This window comes from Pseudonaja textilis, chromosome 1 (assembly GCF_049901715.1).
Source record: "Pseudonaja textilis isolate UNSWEBS1 chromosome 1, rPseTex1.2, whole genome shotgun sequence".
Taxonomy (NCBI): Eukaryota; Metazoa; Chordata; class Lepidosauria; order Squamata; family Elapidae; genus Pseudonaja; species Pseudonaja textilis.
Genome location: NC_141990.1, coordinates 263,931,406 through 263,952,077, shown reverse-complemented (window position 1 = coordinate 263,952,077; position 20,672 = coordinate 263,931,406). Strand labels below are relative to the sequence as shown.

At 36.1% G+C, this 20,672-nt stretch overlaps 1 protein-coding gene across 1 annotated transcript in view; it reads right to left on the bottom strand.

Moving 5' to 3' along the window:
* Nucleotides 1-20,672, bottom strand: part of CSTPP1 (centriolar satellite-associated tubulin polyglutamylase complex regulator 1) — a 146,076-nt gene that overhangs the window by 89,814 nt on the left and 35,590 nt on the right. The window contains exon 3 of the mRNA XM_026707954.2: nt 1,243-1,373. Within this exon, the coding sequence (XP_026563739.1) occupies nt 1,243-1,373 (131 nt within the window). The remainder of the gene's footprint in view (nt 1-1,242; nt 1,374-20,672) is intronic.

Genomic DNA, 20,672 nt, shown 5'->3' with positions numbered 1-20,672 from the left:
ATTGCATATTTATATCACCCAAAAGGGGAGAATGTTGGGTATATGAATACTCCAACTGGTTTGGGTTGAATAAATATGTAAAACTAGGATTAAAGTGCTTGTAGCTTTAAAGCTAGAAACTGCAATGTCATTGTGGGTGCGGTTGCAGGCAGCCATATAGGTAGGAGGGGAAACGTAATAGCCCCGGCTTCTGGATGCAACTGTCTGAGTCCGGCTTCTGGATGCACCTGGTTACTGTTCCTAGTCTGCTGCCTACTGTGTTGGTCTATCTGCTTACCTTGGAGGCTACTGTGCCAGATACCATTTCACCTGAACACAAGGACTGTTTGCCTAGTGAGCTGAGGATTCAGCATTGTCTTGGTGAGAAAGGTATCATAGAGAGAAGATTACAAGCAGATAAGGACATTGTATTTACTGTAAATGGACTTGATAACTGGATTGATAAACTGGATACTGACATATGGACTGAATGACTATTCTTAATCTCTGTATGAATTAAATATCTATTTACAACCACAAACAGTGTTTTTGTCTCAAGTGTGTGTATACTCTAGGGCCCAGCCTCATTCTCATTTGGCTTCCTGGCTTGACTGCTGCTGTGCACTCAGCTCAGGGGTTTATCCCCAAACACTAACAGAGTTTCATCTCTTTTTACTGATGATCTATTGGATCCAGATCAAGACTCAAATCAGGTCCCTTCAGAACAGTCTAATATTTGCTTTTCACAATTCTTTGGTCCTCTTAGATGTATATTTTAGGTTGTTATCCTGTTGGAGAACCCATGTCCTGCAACTGAGACATAGCTTTCTAACACTGGAAATTATGTTTCACTCCAGAATGCCTTGATAATTGTATGATTTCATTATGCACTACACAGATTTCAGCCAGTTGATGCTAGAGGCAGCTCAGCAACACATGACATCATGGAGCCTCCTCCATGATTCTCAGTAAGAATGGTACTATTTAAAAGCTTTATTTGGAAATTACATCCTGTGACAAGACCTTTAACACCATAAAATAGCATCTGCCTCTCCCAGGTTTCTTGGGAAGGACTAGATAGGTAGATAGAAAAGTCAAATCCAGTCTAAACATCCACTCAATCTCTCCATGAAAAAGAATATAAAGTATATTTAAAACCACTGCAAATTTGCAGATTTTGTTACTGATTCAAAAATTTTAGACAAAAAGTTATCACAGTTATCACTTTTGGCTTAAAATTAAGACAAATATTTAAAGACTCACCTCCATTTTTCCCCACTGTCCTGAAGCATTGCCAAAAAGTCCTTAGAAAGGATGTTCTATTATGGGGTGTAGCTTGGACAAAGTTGAACTCTCGGAACAAAATATGAGTTCCTTGACGCACACTATTAAAGCTATAAAGAAAGAAAATTAAATCAGGGTCAGCCACTATGAAAGACATTAAGATATCACACACTCTGGAAAACACATATAATATCTACAGATCTATGCTTATAAAAAATAAATAAGTCTCAATACGAAATTGCTGTTAACATTCAGTTGCTTATATATCAACAAATTGAAGATTCAGATAAAGTTGTCATAGAGGTTACATATAGTCAAGAAACAAAGAATTAATTAGGAAATATTATCCTTTCACAAGACAGACTGGATAAGGAACAGCCATTTCTGAAACTATTATTTCTAGTTATAGGGTGATTAACTTACATAAAATACAAGTTGTAGATTCCAAGAACTGTTAAATATACACTTATCATTTTGCTTGACAGAAATGCTGCATGTTTTGCTTAATCTTGATATATTTACCAAGATAATGAGCTGTTAATTGAAAAATCTTTTATCACATGAGAAAGTTTTAAAATAAGAAAAAGTAGCAAGGCACCCAGAGTTAGTTTTCAAATGCCAAAATAAACATCAAATATATATTTCAGTACAAATATTACCTTTCCACTTATTGTATTAGGGGAAAAAATAATCTAAAAACAAAATACAAATATCCAAGTAACACACTAAATAAATAAACCAATTCAGCAAAATATTTTCCTGTCTGAATAATCCTGTTTTTTGCCTTCTAATGAAAGGGTATCTATCAAATACAAAGCTAGTCTGGTTGGCAGGAAACTCTCAAACCTGGGAATAATGACTGAGATGACTTTCTGCCTTAGATACTCTAACTATGATGAGATAAACATAGACTTCTTTTAAAGACTTTCAGAAGGAGTGACGTAGCATCTTTTCCCACTAATAAATGTTACTAAAAAGCACACACTTTTATGAGCTGTTAACTCATTTGTTCAGCTAAATAAAGTGGCTAGCATGATGTAGGATTAAAAGTGAATGAGCCATGGTGGAGGGGTAATGAAAAACTGGTTGGTTATGCAAATACAGTTACTTGCAGAGGTGGGATTCAAATTTCTTAACAATCGGTAGTGTGGGTGTGGCCTAATTTGTGGGTGTGGCTTGGTGGTCATGTGACTTCAAAACAGACAGAAAAATAGCAGCCACCCTTAGAAAACCCCAAAGATAAAATTGACCTGGAAAACCAAGGCATATATGAAGTTCCCTGTGCATCATGCCCTGTCACATACATTGGACAGACCAATAGAAGAATAAGTACCTGCATGGATGAACACAAAAATGCAGTAAAAAAGCTGGAACACACTTCCTCACTAGTCCAACACATGAAAGCCACAGGTCATAGCATCGACTTCAATGGCACCAAAACCCTAGCCACTATAGAAAACCCCAGCTGCAGAATTATCAGAGAAGCCATAGAGACTGAAAAAAGACCTGAAAGCATGAATACAAGAGATGATTCCACCAGACTGTCAATTATTTGGAAGCCTGCACTCACAAACACAAAAATCTCCACACCACAAGCCAGGAAAACACCTGGGCACAAACAAATCCCCCCAATACCTCCAGCTCAAACACACCCCAACCAGGCACCCAGATGAAACCTAGCTTCCTAATAAATGATAGCCGTCCATTTACTCGGAGCCAAGCTGCACTAAAAGCCTGCAATACAGGAACACAATGTTGCCAGCCAATCAAGACAAAAAAAGCCACAAAACAGACAGAAGATATTAGAAACACCAATCAAGTAGAACACAGCAAACTCCAAGACCAATAAACACAGACCAAGACTCTCAACCAATCAGGATGAAGAAAAAAGCAGTAGGCTAGCACCAAATTTAAAACTGAAACGGCTGTGAAAGTCTGACTCACAGACGAGCACAATACAGAAACCTGATGATGGCAGATGAGATTCTGCCGAAACGTTGCTACAACTTTAAAAGCACAACTATAATGACATGGGAAAATATCCGAACAAAGCTGATATATATATATGATCAATCCATTCCAGTTACTAATGGATCCAGAGGGAGTTGGGAGTTATTCCTCTTGGTCTGCCTCATGATCCAGCTGAGTCCTTGGCCATATATTTTTTTCAATGAGAGGATGGCCAAGGCTTTGGATCAGATTGGACCTAAATGGCTTCTTTTTTCTCATGGATTCTGTTTTTGAGATGTAAAAAAAATCAGACCAAGATAAATCACTTCACCATTTCTTCCATTTATATAACATATAAGCCATACAATTTAATTGAAAAAGAAACTGAAATCTTTTAGGGGTGAAAAATAACAATGACATTGTGGGCTGAGAGAGAATAACCGGTCAAAAGTTGCCCAGCTGGCTTTCATGCTGAAGGCAGGACTAGAATTCTCTTGGTTTTTAGCTTGATACTTAACCACTAGACCACACTAAATTTCAGAGCATAGAATGTTTTTAAATTAATTGATTAATTACAAGTTAATTTATCTCAGCAGTTTTCCAAACATTTCTCGATTTGAATTCCTATTAAACAAACAATAAAAATGAAAATATTTGGATTTGAATCACCAAGTTCAAGGTGTGCAAATTTGCTAAGATATTTCGTAAATAAAATAATAAAATCCACTCTTGAGTTTGAAGCTGGATGGTTGAGATCCAATGAAGTGATACAGATAACATCTACTTGGAATGCTATTTGGAAGGTTCTTGAGTCTATGGATTGTGAAAAAGTGGACAAGTTTTGTGAAAAACTAGGAGATAAGCATGATAGTTTGTGAATATGATCCACTCATTTATCTAGTTAAAATGGCATGGGAAGGAACTAGGAGTTCTTTATTGGGCTGCAGTCAATACCTCACTGCAAAATAGAAATGTCTCCCAGTTTCCTTGAGAGAGGTGCTAGTTTGCTCCCATTGGTTGATCCTCAAGGGGCCTACCTTAGAGAAACTGTTCTAGACTCCTTTGATTCCAGAGATTTGGAGACAGAAGAAAACCTCACATTCCCAGCCTACAGTTCAGGAAGCTGTCAGGCACTGGTGAATAACTCAGCCCAGATGACCACTGATTCCAAAAGCAAGGAGCCTGACCTCAGGAGAGTGTTAAGTCCTAACTCATGCCGCCTGCTAAAGAGAGCTAAGCAGTAAAGGTCAGTACAGTTCAAAAGGAAGGGGCATTAACTGCTCTAATTAAGCATAGCCAGGAATTCTGGCTATAAAGAATGTGTTCCAGATACTTCCTGCCCATTGCCTGAAATCAGACCCTAAGCTAGACTGGCTTTTGTGGAAATCTCTGGTGTTTGACTGTCTTAAAACTATTTTTGGTATTCCTGTTTTGGCTAGGAGCTTGCATCATTAGGCATAATTACAAGGCAAAGAAATTTCTCTTAAATTCTTTGTTCTCTGAGTAAATAACCACCCTCTATCTCTGCTTTAAGGTCAGTAAAAGCTATCAGAGTTGTAATTGCCATGCTTGCAGTCTGCATCAGTCTAAGAAGGAAGTTGTAGAGAAAGTAAAGTGACAACAGTGTCAGTTCTGGAACAAAGAAATTATGTGGGAACTTGATAGCTGGGATTCAAGATGAATTATAGACCAGAAACTGCATTTTGGTTTTTTTTCTGTTTATATACTGCATTTATTATTTTTACAAATAGGCAGCAAACACATCCAATACACCTTCCATCTCCTATTTCCTCCTCAGCAACAACCCTGTGACTGGGCTGGACTGAGAGAGAATGACTGGCTCAAAGTCATTCAGCCAGCTCTCATGCCCAAGATGGGAGTTGAACTCACCATTGCTTGGTTTCTAGGTCGGCACTGGACCTAGAAATTTTTAATACATTAAAATATTGCTTACTAATGTAGTTACAATATACACCAAAGTAATACCAAACATTTTTCAGTGCATTGGGAACTGCTTTATTAAATCTGACTTTAGCATATGGGTGTGGGTCAGAAAGCAAGCCTTCTTGGTAGAGGCTCCCACATTATAAAATATACTGCCCAGAGATAAGCATGGCTCTTTTTTTGCCTGACATTTCAAGGCAATGAAAGCTGTTTACCCTTTGTGAAAAACTATGGACAACCTTCTAGTTTTTTGTTTTCATATTTCAATGTTATATTATAATTTTGTACACCATCCGGTGTGTTTTAGAATTGGAGTTGTATATACAGCAAATGTTTTTAAATAAACATACAACTGGATTCTGATTTTTTTTCTCCTCTGCAGCTACTTGCTATTTTTAGACAAGTGCTGCTGGATGATTGTGGATACAAATACTGTGCTGTCAGTGTTGTACAAATCAGGGAAAGGGATCTGTTGTTGCATGGTGAGAGATGACAAGATAAAGAGACAACCAGAATCAAACTACAATGCCCCAAGGGCTTAATTCAAAGACCAGCAAAGTTAATAAAAATTTCATTTTATTTCACCAAGCTTTGGATCAGTTGCTATAACCATGAAAATAATTTAAACCCCAAGTGTTATATCGTTCATTTAAAAAGAGAGAAAGAGAAAGAAGTTAATTTCATATCTGATGATTGCAATACTATTTTTTTACTATTATGCTGCTTTAGTATTATTTAGACCACTCACCCTGGCCAACTCACCACAGGACAACTCAATGAGCGATAACTATACTGTTATCCGTCACTGTTTCTTCAACATTACTCAAATTTTTGTCACTCACATTTTGTCCCTCATTGTTCCTCCTTTAGCATTCTTTTTTGTGCCTCCTTTAGCATTGTTTTTTTTTAATGATTCTATTCCACCATTTCTTCAATATTTCTTTTTATTGAAATATTCAAGAAATGGTATAGAATCATTAAAGAAAGGATGCGAAAGGAGGGACAAAATTACAAAAATTAAATTACAAAAATTAAAATAATGTCAAAGAAACATTGGTGGATAACAGTACAGTTATCCCTCATTGAATTGTCCTGCAGCAAGTTGGCCATGTCAAATTGTCCTGCACTGAGTTGGCCAGGGCAAGCCAGCCGAGATGAGTTGTCCTGGACCCTTATTTAGATTTTGTACCATGCAGGACTTATTAACGGTCATTACAATTCTATTAATAAAATGCAAATGTCCACCCACTGACATTTTAACGTAATTTTTCACTATGTATTTATAATTATAGTAAATAATTACCCAAGCATCATAAAATTCTACTCTTGAACTGTCCGACACTTAACAGGGTTGCACTCCCTTATTCTTCTTGCACATTAATTCCTGATCTTCATCTTCTGAACAAATCCTGCCTAAAGTTATATTTGTACATACACTATCACTAACCTAGTATTCAGATAATCCTCAACTTATAAACATTCATGCAGTAATTATTTGAAATAATGACAGTGCTGAAAAAAATTGATTTACAACCCATGTCCAAAGCTATTCCATTGCATTGCCTCTCAATCATGTGATCAAAATTCAGGGGATAGGATTTTATGTGGTTCATCAATTCTCTCACTCCCCTATCTCCCTGTCCATCAATGCTCTTTTGATCATGCTGCATGCTGCCTTGGCGTAGCAAGCAGTCCCAGAACCATGCAGTTCTGGGCTTATTTGCTGCGCCATGGGAAGCCTCAGCCTACTTCAGGAAGCGTCAGCAAGTATTCATTTGCCTAGCTATCTTCTCTCCCCAGCACCATGTGGCTCTACAGACTACTCTAGCAAGCAAGCCAGCAAGCATTTGTATGCTTGTATAGGTTAAAATAAGTGAAAAAATTCATAAAATAATTATTCTTGTTGATCCCTACCAACCCTGCCAAGGAGAATCCTAGGGAAACAGATCTTGGAAGTCTTCTAGTCTTATCTCCCGCTAAGTGCAGGAATGATCATGCCATTCTGGATAAATAGCTGCCAACCTCTTTTGAAAATCTCCTGTGGTAGAGCTCCCATGGTTTTAAGGAAGCAGGGTATTCAACTTTTTAATAATTCTCACAGTCAGGAAATGTCTTATTATTTCAAACTTGGAAATGGAGCTACTAAGCAATAGTTCTTGATTTACTCTTGGGCGCCGTTGAGAATAAATCCACACCTTCCACTCTTCATGTATTGAAAGACAACTCTCGTGTTTCCCCCTAGTCTTCTTTTTTTTTAGGACAAACATAGCAAATTCCTTTAATTCTTCTGCATAGGATTTAGTCCCCAAATCCTTACCATCTTTGTTGTTCTCTGTAGATTATGATTTTCAAAATCAACTATAGGTACTCTGGAAAACACTGTTGTTCCAGGAAGTTGCTGACAACTTTCTCCTTTTGAGGGCGGAGGATATCAATTATCTTTGAGTTCATAAAAATCATAAGAATTAGAAGAACTTCAGAGTTCATCCATCCTAACCTCCAAACATAGAGTTCCAGTACATAATCTCTGACAGATGACCATTAAGCCTTCATTTGAAAATATCTTCATTTGAAAATGACCATTGTAGTGGTTTAGATGCCATTTGTGATTATAGCCTTTTGGAAAGTCCCAGCAAGATACGAGTGGAACATCTTTAAAGTGGTTCTGTTCAAATCTAGGTAAAAGTAATCAAAAGGTGATACTTGGAAATTTCTGCTCAAACACATAGCATTTACTCTGTGGCATATAATGAAATATTTTATTTTACCCTCCCTGTTTGACATCTACCAGAAACTGCTGAATGAGATCATCCTAAAGTTAAGACTAAAATGTGATCAGCCTGCTGATGATACTTAGCTCTATCTCTGTTTTTCATCAAATTCAGGTGAGATGGTAAAACTGCTGAATCAGAGTCTGGCAGTAGTAATGAACTGGATGAGTGCCAGCAAAATGAATTTCAATCCAGACAAGACAGACATGCACTGTTCATCTGCACCAAGGACAGAAACTGAATCTGCTCTGGATAGGACTGCAACGAATCAGATTCATGGCTTGGGTTAATTCTAAATCCACCTTTAACATTGTGGACATAAGTGGCCTCCATGATATGAAGCACCTATACCAGTTTTTACTGGTGCTCCAGTTTAGATATAGCTCTGCAAAGATAATAAGATGTCCCAGAAACTTCTCATTTAGACTACCATAATGTGTTAAATGGGGAATTGAACTTGTAGATGATCCACAAATATCACTTAGCACACAATGCAATGGTAAGAATACTAACTGGAATGGGTGATGGGTATGAATCTATTATACCAGTTCTTTATCATTTTCACTACATTCCTGTGTTTTCTGGTCCCAAATCAAAGTGTTGGTCTTAACTTATAAAAACCTTCATGGCTTGAGACCACAGAATCTTAAGAAATGCACTTTCACCTATGCTTGTTTTTATAACCTAAGATATCTAAAAAGGCTATTTCAGGTGTCCTTCTAAATTGAGTTGCAGTGGGTGCCTAATTCAGGAATAGACCCTTTTCACTGGCTACTCCCCACATCAATTAAATCTAGGGAAATTCCTCTCTCCAGTGAAGTATATGTAGTGCCATCTTTATTATTTTTCAGAACCAGCAAAGGAACAAATTCTGCAACCTATGTGCTGGATTTGCAGTCAAAATTTTTACATCTACATTTAACAAAGTTATCAAACAATTTGATCAATTTTAGTTGCAATGTAGCTATTACATCAGTCTCATAAAAATAATAATTAAAATAATAATTTTATAAAGAACTCATTACATACTTTTAACAATATATGTATCCAGAGTTTACTGCATTTTTGATACCATTCTATTGGAAACTCATCCAAACTAGGGGCCTTCTTGGTTTACATATTATGAATAGAATATAATATTTTGTGTAAAGTTAAAAATGAAATTACATATTATGAATAGAATATAACATTTTGTGTACAGTTAAAAATGAAATTAAGCTTGAGTAATGTTTTGAAAAGGTATGGCTATGTAGCATATCTGCTCTATATAAAACTTTAAAATGTCCCAAACAGTCCTCAAACTTTTTGAATATTTAAGAAACTACAAGATTTTTTTTGTTATACAACTGTGAATCTCTTACTAATGACATATTGGACTATCATCTTATATAATTTCTTCCCAAAAAAGCATCAATATCTCTGGAGGAGTTACAAGAGGAGCTATAGTACTGGACTCAATTATCTACCCAATCAACTAGGGATTGGAATATTAAAAATTAATTTGATACAGAATATATACTGTATAATGAACAGTTGAAAAGGGTATATTTTCATGGAGCTTTCATTTCTACTAGCTGGAACAAAAATGTGCCCTGATTTCTGTGTCTTGGAACTTAGCTGATTGAGAAAACTGTGGTTTCAGAAAATGTGTGGAATGAATAGATTAGTCATTTCAGAGGCAAAGTCAGGCCTTCTCTAATATAAAACCATCAAAACTTACAAATGAGAATATAGGTAATTTGAAATATTCCATAATGCCCAATTGGCTGGCTATTGTGACAGAACTGCAGTACTTTTCCTAGAAGGAAGAATGGCTCTATAATTGATCTCGCAGTAGCACAGTGCTCCTTGTTTCCAAAGAAAGTAAGAAGAAGGCAGAGTCTCCCTGAAGATCTTCTGGAGTGTATTAAACTATGTAAAAGTATCTTAAAAGTCCAATGGATATAAAAAGTCTACACACCCATTTTTGAGATGTAAAAAAAGCAGACCAAGATAAATCATTTCAGATTTTTTTCCACCTTTAATAAAACATCTAAGTTCTACAATTCATTGAAAAACAAACTGGAATCTTTTAGGGGGGAAATAATAATTTGTTTTTACAATAACATGGTTACACTAATACTTCATCGAAACACCTTTTGGTTTTATGATATTTTCGGGAAGAGCCCATCAGCATGGCACATCTTACCTTAGGAATCTTTGTCCACTCTTCCTTGCAAAAGCACTCCAAATCAGATTGTGAGGGCAACTCCTATGCACAGCTACTCTTCAGATCACTCCACAGATTTTCAACTGGACTTAGGTCTGGGCTCTGGTTGGGCCACTCTGAAACTTTGATCATCTCCCAGTGAAGTCATTCTTTGGTTGATTTGGATGTATGCTTTGGGTTATTGTCATATTGAAAGGTGAAATTCCACTTCATCATTAGCATTTTAACAGAAGCCTGATGGTTTTGTCACATAATTAACTGACATTTGGAACTGTTCATAATTCCCTCCACCTTGACTAAAGCCCCAAAGTAGCCCCGTAATGCTGCCTCTACTATGTTTTACTGTGGATATGGTATAGTTTTGGTGAAGCAGAATGGTTTTGCACTAAACATACTTTTGAGAATTATGGCCAAAAAGTTCAACCTTAGTCTCATCAGGCCATAACACAACTTTCCACATGCTTTTGTCAGGCCTGATGTAGTTTTTTGCAATCCTTCTTGCTACCCTACCGCACAGCCCAAACATATGAAGAATATGGAAGATTGCTGTCACATACAATGCACAACTAATACTTGTGAGAAATTCCTGCAGTTCCTTTAAGGCCTCTTGGCATGTAGGCCTCTTGGCATTCTCTTGGATCCATTTTTTCTTGTTTTTTCATCAAGTTTGGAGGGACATCAGTTCTTGATAATATCACTATTGTACCATATTTTCTCCACTTGTTGATGACTATCTTCACTGTGTTCCATGGTATATCCAATGCCTTAGAAATGTTTTCTAACTTTCTCCTGACTGATACCTTTCAACAATGAGACCCCTTTGAAAGCTTTGAAAGCTCTTTGCAGATCATGGCTTTTGCTGTAAGAGTAACTGGATGTTAGAAAACTTTTACTAGAACAGCTGAACTTTATATAGGCTTGATCAGAGTCACTTTAATTGATAGCAGGTGTGAACGGATTACTATTTACCATCAATTGGAGTGTGATTGCTTAATTCTGAACACAGCCATTTATAAGAGGGTATGAACACTTATATTATCATGCTATTTTATGTTTTTATTGTTATTTCTCCCCCAAAAAAAACATTTGTTTTTTTCAATTGACTTGTACAGCTTATATGTTATATTAAAGGTGGAAAAAATTCTGAAGTGATTTATCTTGGCCTGCTTTTTTACATATCAAAATCCAGGCATTTTAATGTGTAGACTTTTAATATCCAGTGTACCTTGACCTTTTATTCAACATATTACATTAGCATGAAAGTAACACTAAATTATGATTCACTCTGATGTGAATGAGTTTTGGGTGTGAGTCTTTCCCACTCCCTTCTCCTTTGGTGTGGTTGCAAGAAGTTTTCATTTCTATTTTCAATTAACCAGGACAGACTTGATTAGATAAACTTCTCCCTACTTGGTTCCAATGATGTATAAAGTTGGGAGGATTGTTTTTAAGACAAAGTTGTGGGATACTTAGCCCACTTTTTGCCATTTACCTCTATGTTGACACTTCTTCCCACAAAACAGGACTTTTAATCTGGGTAGATGAAAAGGTGAAGAGTTTTCTTGGTTTGTACAAATTCAGACATAACTACAGTCTCCCTTAACAGAATGTTGGCTATATGTACTGTAAATTCTCTTTGCATATTTTTCAAAAAAACAAATTAGATGTCAGAATAAAGAGTTCTGATTTAAACTCTTTCCTGAAAATGGTTGCTTCCTGTTTATGTTTTTCCCAAATATCTATGATACATGTTTTATGTTCTTTAAGCACAATGGTGGAATTGCACAAAATACTAGTTCACAGAGGTCAATAAAAGCTTAGAATTTTTTTTAATACACTGATTTAAAATTAGTGGCTAGTAATTGGTTTTCTGAACAAGCAGCTATAGTTTATGTAAGTCTGTTACTAGTATAAAAAATACAGGACACAGATTTCTAAATATCTTCAGTGTATTTACATGAAACATAGTGATAATAAACAGTAATATTATATAAAAGTCTGGCCAACAGCTTCTCAATTATTTATTATTGGGAAATTCATACTTTATCCTGTAACAAAAAAACTGCAAATGATTTCATGAAATTATCTGTTCAGCCTTTTCTGCATTTCCTGCATGAGATGAGAAGAATACATCTTTCTCTTTCTGTCCTGACCACTTTTTACAGAGGCACAATTGAGAGCATTTTAACAAACTGGGTTCAGGGTTTGGTTTGGTGGCCACAGTGCCTCAGATAGAAAGTCCATACAGAGAGTGAGAAGGATAGCTGAGAAGATTATAGGAAGCTTGCTTCCTGTTATTCAAGATACTGCTTACAAGTTCTATGTGCTTAAAGCTCAAACATTGTTAGAGACCCCATACACTCACTTCACAGTCTGTTTCTATTGCTCTCCTTTGGGAAGAGGTTTCAAAGTATTTCTAGCAGGACTACCAGATTCTGTAACAGCTTTGTTCCCTATGCCATCCATTTGATAAACTCGCAAGATTCGTTTTTCGTGCCGGGTACATGTACACATCTGAACTAGACTATGTTGTTTCTCTGCGTCATATAATATATATGGGTATATCCATAATTTTTTATTTATTTATTTAGTCATGTTTATGTTGTGTATATTGGAGGTGGTGACCCTTTGAGAGCTGTATGCAACAAAATTTCATTTTAATGTATGCCGATTAGTGTACATTCAAAGTAATAATAGTTATTCTAAGTAAGTCTAAGTCTACCTGACTGGCAAACTAGAGAACTAAAACAACACAGTACCAGGATATGTCTGAACCTGAACATTTGACTACTTCATGTTAGGAGGGGTCTATGGGATGAAATCAAGAAATGGTGTCAAGAACCTCAGTAGGGGATCTAATGAAATCTTTCTGTACTTAAGTGTAATAGACATCCTTACTCATAATTCCTCAGGAGCTTGAACATTGAAGCTCTGCATATCTGAAGGACACTAATTTAAGATAATCTGAATTCATATATCCTGCACCATAGCATGGTTTTCCTGGTTCAACTTCAGATTTAAATTTAATATCATTAGATTAGTCATCACATTATTAAACTTAATATGGAGAATCAATTGGGTGTGTTGGTTAAGGGCAGCAGATTAGAAACTAGGTGACCATGAGGTATAATCCTATCTTAGGCACAAAGTAAGCTGGGTGATTTTGGGCCAGTCAAACTATTTCAATCTTAGAAGGAGACAATGACAAACCACTTCTGAAATTTTGGCAAGAAAACTGCAGTGACCTGTCCAAACAGTCACTAGGCGTCAACACTGATTCAAAGACATCATCCCACAAAAAGCTCTCAAAATATTTGAAAATATTCCAATAGAAAGCATTTCAAATAAAGAAAGTATAATAAAGCTTTATGTTATTTTCTACAGAAACTACTGATTTCTAACATAGATTTTTTTTAACATCTAAGACATTCCTAAAGCCTATTAACTATCCATCAAAAATGGTGAGTTAGATAAAGCCAGTTTGCTTTAGTGGTTATGTCACCAGGCTAGAAAGTGAGTTCAAGTTATGTCTAGCCATGAAAGCCAGCTTTGGGCCAGTCAGTCTCTCAGCCCAACCCATCTCATAGTGTTGCTGTTGTGAGGAAAATACAAGGAGGAAGATATGTTGGATATGTTCTCTGCTTTGAGTTATTTGTAAAAATAACAAAGGCAGGATAAATAAAAGTATTTAAATAAAAACATGAACTGAACCATGCTTTGTCCAATTAATGCAATGTTCTGTCTTTATAGGACATGCTGAATCACAAACTTACCATGTGAAATAGATTTGCACAGTACTAGATTTGTTACTGTGTGGTTCAGGGTGTCATATTTAGCTACTTTCCATTTTTCTTAATGGGTATTATGCATAATTGCCTACAGGTACATCCCCTTAAAAATAAAGACAACCATTACATCAAATATTGCTAAAGACTGGCTCTCTTCAAACCATTAAGGAGGGATAGGCAAATTAACATATCAATTGGGAGTTACCATGGACACAATTCCTTGACTTGTCTACTTGCACTAACAAAACTAAAGTCCTCATTAGTACCCTAACATACTTCAAGCACTAGCATTTCACTCAGAGGTTTTGTTGGGCTTATGGGTGGTCTCTTTAATAGTAATAGTCACCTTTCACATTACCGAAGTGGGAAGCTCTGTTAAGGGTGGGGGGAGTGTTGGATAGGAGACCGAATCCAGGGTAACTTCAGAAATTTTAAAAGGGGTTTAGAGGACTTCGGGCATCAGCAAAAAAATGTTTGTACTTAGAAACCTTGCCTTTACATGCTCCACAGAAGCCAAACCAGACAGGAATCTTCTTAGTGTGCCAGGAATGGGAAAGACGTGCCTTGCAGCATACTCACTCTATGTTAGCAAAACAGGCATGTGCGCACACACACAAAAAAGAATAGATGGAGCAGGATTCAGCAATTATAAAGCCCAATTTTTCCAACAGGGAATGTGCTGGGACTATTAGAACTCAGGTACTACTGCTCTGAGCACAGACTCAATTGAGCATTGTCTCCAGTATAATAGTATTTAGGCAATGTGCCAGAAATACAAAAGTCTTTTATACAAAAGTCTTTTTTAAAAAACCCTCAGAAAACCTTTGGGCTTTTTCAAGCTAAGAAAAAAAAAACATAGGATGTCATGCTAATTTTTAATAGAAACCAGCCACAATATTGGATCAACTATGCCTCCTGAAAAATAGGTACTGAAACAATATGTGCAAATAAGATAACCGAGTTTGGGTAATGAAACATCTACAAGAAAACAAGCAAGCTCAGAGGGCAGCAAGGATCCCTCATTCCAACCTGACCTACAATTATTCTCCTTTATTGAAATAAGAGAACCTTCTGTTCGAGGAAAGGGCAGTAAATGCTTTCAAATAGACTCATTCTGTGAGTAGGAACCATGTCTGGCTCTCAATAGAATGCATTGCAGGATAGTTCATTTGATAAAGGTGTGTGATTTGAATGGTTTTTCTTTATAAAACAAGCCCCTTCATATTCCTGTACTTATTTCCTGACATGAATAACCAGGAATACACCTCCTTTTTAGACTGCAACCATTGTAAATTCTTGCCATTTGCCAAGTGCACAGATTTTGATCATGTATTTGTGAGGAGGCTGTGATGGTTGTAGGGGCAAGGACCAGTTGTTAGTCACTTTTTTCAGTGTCATAACTTCAAACGGACACTAAATAAATGGTTCTAAGTCAAGAACTATCTCTAGTGATCTTAATACTAATTAATATTAATCATGTTCAAGAAAGCATTACTTGGTAGGTGTCAGTATATCAGTTATACCAGACCATTGAGACTGGCTATAACAACAGAATCTTTCTTTCTTTCTTTCTTTCTTTCTTTCTTTCTTTCTTTCTTTCTTTCTTTCTTTCTTTCTTTCTTTCTTTCTTTCTTTCTCTCTCTCTCTCTCTCTCCACACACACACACAAACACCCACCCACACACCCACACCTACTTACAAGACTGTTTCATGCCACTCAATATCGGAGGAGAAAACAAAACATAAACAAGCGTAATACCACATGCCCATGCACTGTTTCTAATCATCAAACTGTCCACACATATCTTACAGACTCTAACTAAAAGGTTTGCTGTATCCTAAAAAAACCCACCCTTGTGTAAACAATAATTGCTTCTTCTATATGGTCTTTTTGTACATAGCATGGAGCCCCTAGGCTCCCTGCCAAGTTTGAACAGTTTTATCTCAACCTTCCTAATATGCTTATACTATTTAGTGTTCAAGTCTGGAACACAGCCCCATGTTGTCAGGATGGTATGCCTTCATATTTGGTAGCTATTGTTGCTGGATGCTCATGTTTTGCGAAAAAAATGGAACCCAATTCCCAGTATTTTATTAAGCTTCCAGCAACTTCAACAGTCTTGGGAAGCTTAAGAAAAGAGCAAAACCTTCTTTGGAAATGCTTAAGTGCCACTACTTCTAAAGTACAACATAACACTGGATACAGACAACAAGTTAATAGACAAAATGGACACCATTCACATTTGTGGACCTCAGTGCCAAGGATATTTGATCTCATTCCTCCTTTTAGTTGACAGTACTGTGAATGGATCAGTAGCTTTGCACAATTCCTCACCTCTGATCATGTTTCATAGGGTTACTGGGAATTATAATTCAGCAACATCTGAAGTACCACATGCTGTGCCTCTCTATTCTAAGTCTAATGAGTCACGATGAAGACACTGGATTTACCAACAGTAATCAACATGGGCCTCATTACGGATACTTTTCATAGTTTGATAAATTCTATTTGAAGTTTCAGCAGAGACAAGCCATTTTTCAAAATTCAAACAAAAATATTATAATCTTTTCCATTGATCACGTTAGCTAGAAATCCTGGGAGCTCTAATCTAAAATATCTGGAAAGCACTAGACAGAAGGAGGCTGGTGTAGACTATCACTCAAAAACTTCTTTTCGTTTTTTCTTACCGTCTTTCTAATAGGTCAAAGAAACAACAGGAAACTAGGTCAGTTACTTAATACCTTGATCTTTCAAATCAAAGGTTGCACGATTTTGCTGTGTTGAATTATGGACCACTATATATGAAAACAAAGGGGCAAAGAAACAAAGGAAAAAGAAAGTTTTAAAAAGCAGGAATCCTTTGATCAGAACAGCATAGTACAGCCAGCTGTAACTCAAGCTGGCCATTCTTACATGGCAGGATTTAAGAACTACTCCTGCCAGGCAAAACCCTATTAAAAAACAATGGCTGTTTGAAAAGGATAAGCAAACTGATATGGATATAATAGGCCACATATAGTGCACTCTTTCTACTCTGAAATAAAGCATTTTAGAGTTATGAGTTGGGAAATTCAGTATGCTGGAAGGCTGCGGGCCTATCACATAAAGGGCTAAGTAGCCATGGAGAAATGCTTGGAGATAGCTCAAGGAAAGGAAAAAGAAGTTCACAGCAAAGTTAAGAATTAGCGTTTGAGGGTTGCACGGTGCTCCATATATATCTTATCACTGCAGTGCTATATAACTAACATAGACATCTAGCCTCCACATTACTCTCACAACTGAAACTTCACTGTAGGAAAACTGTGGAAGATAATCTTTATGATCAGAGCCCAAATTACATTACATTACATTCCCAAGGGTATCAACTTGCTTTTTAATGTCACTGTGGCCAAAGCTTCATTGACTACTAAGTGAGAACACCCCCTCACACACACTATTATTCACTCCAAAGGTAAATTGAGCCTCTGAGGCGTCATGCTTCAATTTCCTCTCTTCCTTTACCCCCGCCCACACGCTAGTAGAGAATGAAGATAGCTTTAACTCACAGACTTGGATTGGGAGAGCAAATCCTTGTCTGAATTTCTCTCAAAGGTTAGGAGGGGAAAAACTATTAACAGGGACATAGTAAAATGTCTTGGTTTTCTTTCCAATAAGTGACCCAAAGAAAAATGTAATATTGTATCATTTTATAGGTGAAACATTAACCATACAATCAGCTGCAATCTGTTATGATCCACTACCACTATGTTGTAATGCAATACAAATGGATAGATTTCCCCAAGGGTAGACATTTTCCTTCTACAGAGAAAGACTCCATAACTATGTTACGCTGCAATGCAAAATCCTTGTGGGAAAAATAGGTATATGGAAGAGTAAATAGATATACTGGTAATTATGAATTCTTTAGGCAAAGCCCATGTGCATTCTACATTCCATTGTGACGGTTATCACGTTTATTTATTTCTCCCCAAGGAAAAGTGTAAGGATGTAATTAGTTTTCAGTATACTACCACTTACTTTTGCACAGAAAATTGACCAGAATTAGAAAATAGCAATTGTTTTTAAAACAACATTTATACATTTTCACTCGCTGCTGCATTGTGACCTCATGTTCTTCTTCACTTACCATGGCATGCATGTTCTACATTTTGGAAAATGTTTAGAACTTGAAGAGAATTTTTAAAAAACACAATATTTGATGAATTCTATGATAATATTGGAGAATGGAGCCTTCCCCACAAAAACCCTGAAAAGTAACATAACCCTGAAGATGTCTTAAAAAATTATGCATATATGCAAACTGTTTAGCACCTAGACAATAGGCCAGTTGCTGAGTGCCCAAAATGCAATCATGTGACCATGAGGAAGCTATCAGAACTAAACAGAAGCAATGATCACTAAATAGCCATTGTAAATCAAGGACTATCAGTACTGCAATAGAAAAGCCTTTGTACACAATAACTCTTGGCAACCATAGGGAAAGCTTGTAAGTTTCTTGCACAACTTAACAAGTTTATGCATATTCTTCAAAAATCATAGGACTGTAAAGCTTAAACCTATTGTGTACATTATATATGCACTCTTAATACTGTATATATATTAATTTGGGAAACATAAACAGATTTACTCTAGGGCAATGGTATCAAACTGAAATAGAATCGGGGAGCCACTAAACCATAACTAAGGATCCCTATGGGCCAAATATTGACTTAGAAAACCACCATATTATTTATGATATGAACTGGATATAACTAATGCATTAAAAGAAACATTACAAATCTGATTATTTCATTTCAATATAAATAGACGCTAGATAGCTAGATGGATAACCACATAATTTTATATGTATATATGTACATATATAGATAGAAAACCACATATTTTATATGTATGTATGTATGCATATATGAATGAACTGGATAAAAGTAAAGCATTAAAAGAAATATTACAAATCTGATTATTTCTTTTCAATATTTATATAGAGAGATATTTACCCAGATAGTCCATGAGTTATGATAGCAATCAGAACGGGAATTTCCATCACTAAGCAATGTGAACATAAAGTGCAATATCACATGACCACATTGGTTAGCAATGGCAATCCCTGTTAAGTGAGAATCAGGTGTCATTAAGCGAGCACATTCTTGAACTTCCTGCCAGCTTCCCACAACTAAAGTAAGTGGGAAAGCCAGCAGGAAGTTGCAAGTCACAAGTGGGTTTCAAGTAGGCTGGCTGGCAGTCAGGCAGGCAAAATACAGTAGCTGCTGCCAGGAGTGCAAGCAGTGGGGAGATATGGCACGATCATGGTGTAGAACTGGGGGGCTTCTGTCAAGTGGGAAACAGTGTGCAAGTGGCAGAGAGGTGCCGTACAAGCCTGAGAGTGCTTGGGTTGGCTACTGTCAAATGGGAGAAGGAACATGAGAGGTATAAGTGTGTGCTACGTGCAAGGTAATAGTGACTTGTTCAGCAACATCGAATTAATTAATTTTAAAATGTAGTAAGATCTATGTTTTATTACATTGTTATTTTATTTTCTTAAATATTACCCAATTGCATTTTAATCTGGTTAGAATTACACTCAGGAGTATTGTGGGCTGCATGCAGTCCACTGGCCACATGTCTGATACTTCTACTCTTCTAAGGTCTAGGCTGCAGAGCACTGTTCCAGTTGAAGATATGTCTTTGAACCTTTGAAGCTGTCAATTTTCGTTCTGTCAGGACTTTGCTCTGACAAGTGTTTGAAATTACTGTATTTAGTCTCTTTCATCTTGGAATTATTTTTATCTATCCTTGTTTCAATTCTGGCTCATTATAGCCAGGTTAGCAGAAACCTTCCAATTCTTTAGAACATTTATAGATTTGTTTTATGTGTTATTTTTATCTGGAAATAAATTGGAAAATAATCCTTTCACATATTTTTTAAAATAATATTTATTGTTTTAATTTATACTTAAATAAAGAATATTATATTTAAATTTTACGTACATAGCCTCCCACTTCAAATACATGACTCTTAGCTGCTAACAACAGTTAATTATATCATAAAATAGAAAAAAAATACATAGGAGCCAAGATAAAACAACAATAATAAATCAGTAAAACTATAATCAATTGTGGCAAGATGTCCAAGATCCCAAAGCTCAGTGACATAACTATTATATGTCTTTAAGGCTTTATGAAAAATAGCAGAATTGGGGCCAATCTAATCTCCGGAGGGATTATATTATGCTATATTGTATTTCCATAATGTTATGCCTTAATGGCTGAAAACAGTGAACTAGGAAGTCCCCCTTTCAAATCTTAGCAAACTTTAAAAAGCCTGAGGGTAACCACAATTTCCAATGTCATCATATGCTTCTGCAAGTGGGAATAAAATTGTTCATATTTATGATGCTGTTGTTCTGAAATCAGATATGATTTCAGTGCTTTGAACATTGAATCACATTTCTATAAATGTTATTTTATTCTAAAAAGATAAACAAAGAGAAGCAAAAAAATAAAACCATTTTAGAACCTATAGTGTTTTTCATACAAGAGCTGTCTTTTCTAATACTTTATCTTTATAAAGTTCTTATCAGAAACTCTTATTTAAAGCATTTATCACTGCTTTTCAGCTGAAAAGTCTTCAAGAACTGATTACATAATTCAATAGTTAAAATTCTAAAACAGTTTCCACTCATAGCCATATGATGTTAAAGAACTTTAAAAAAAACTGAATTGGAGAAGGATGAAAAAAGCAAACTGAG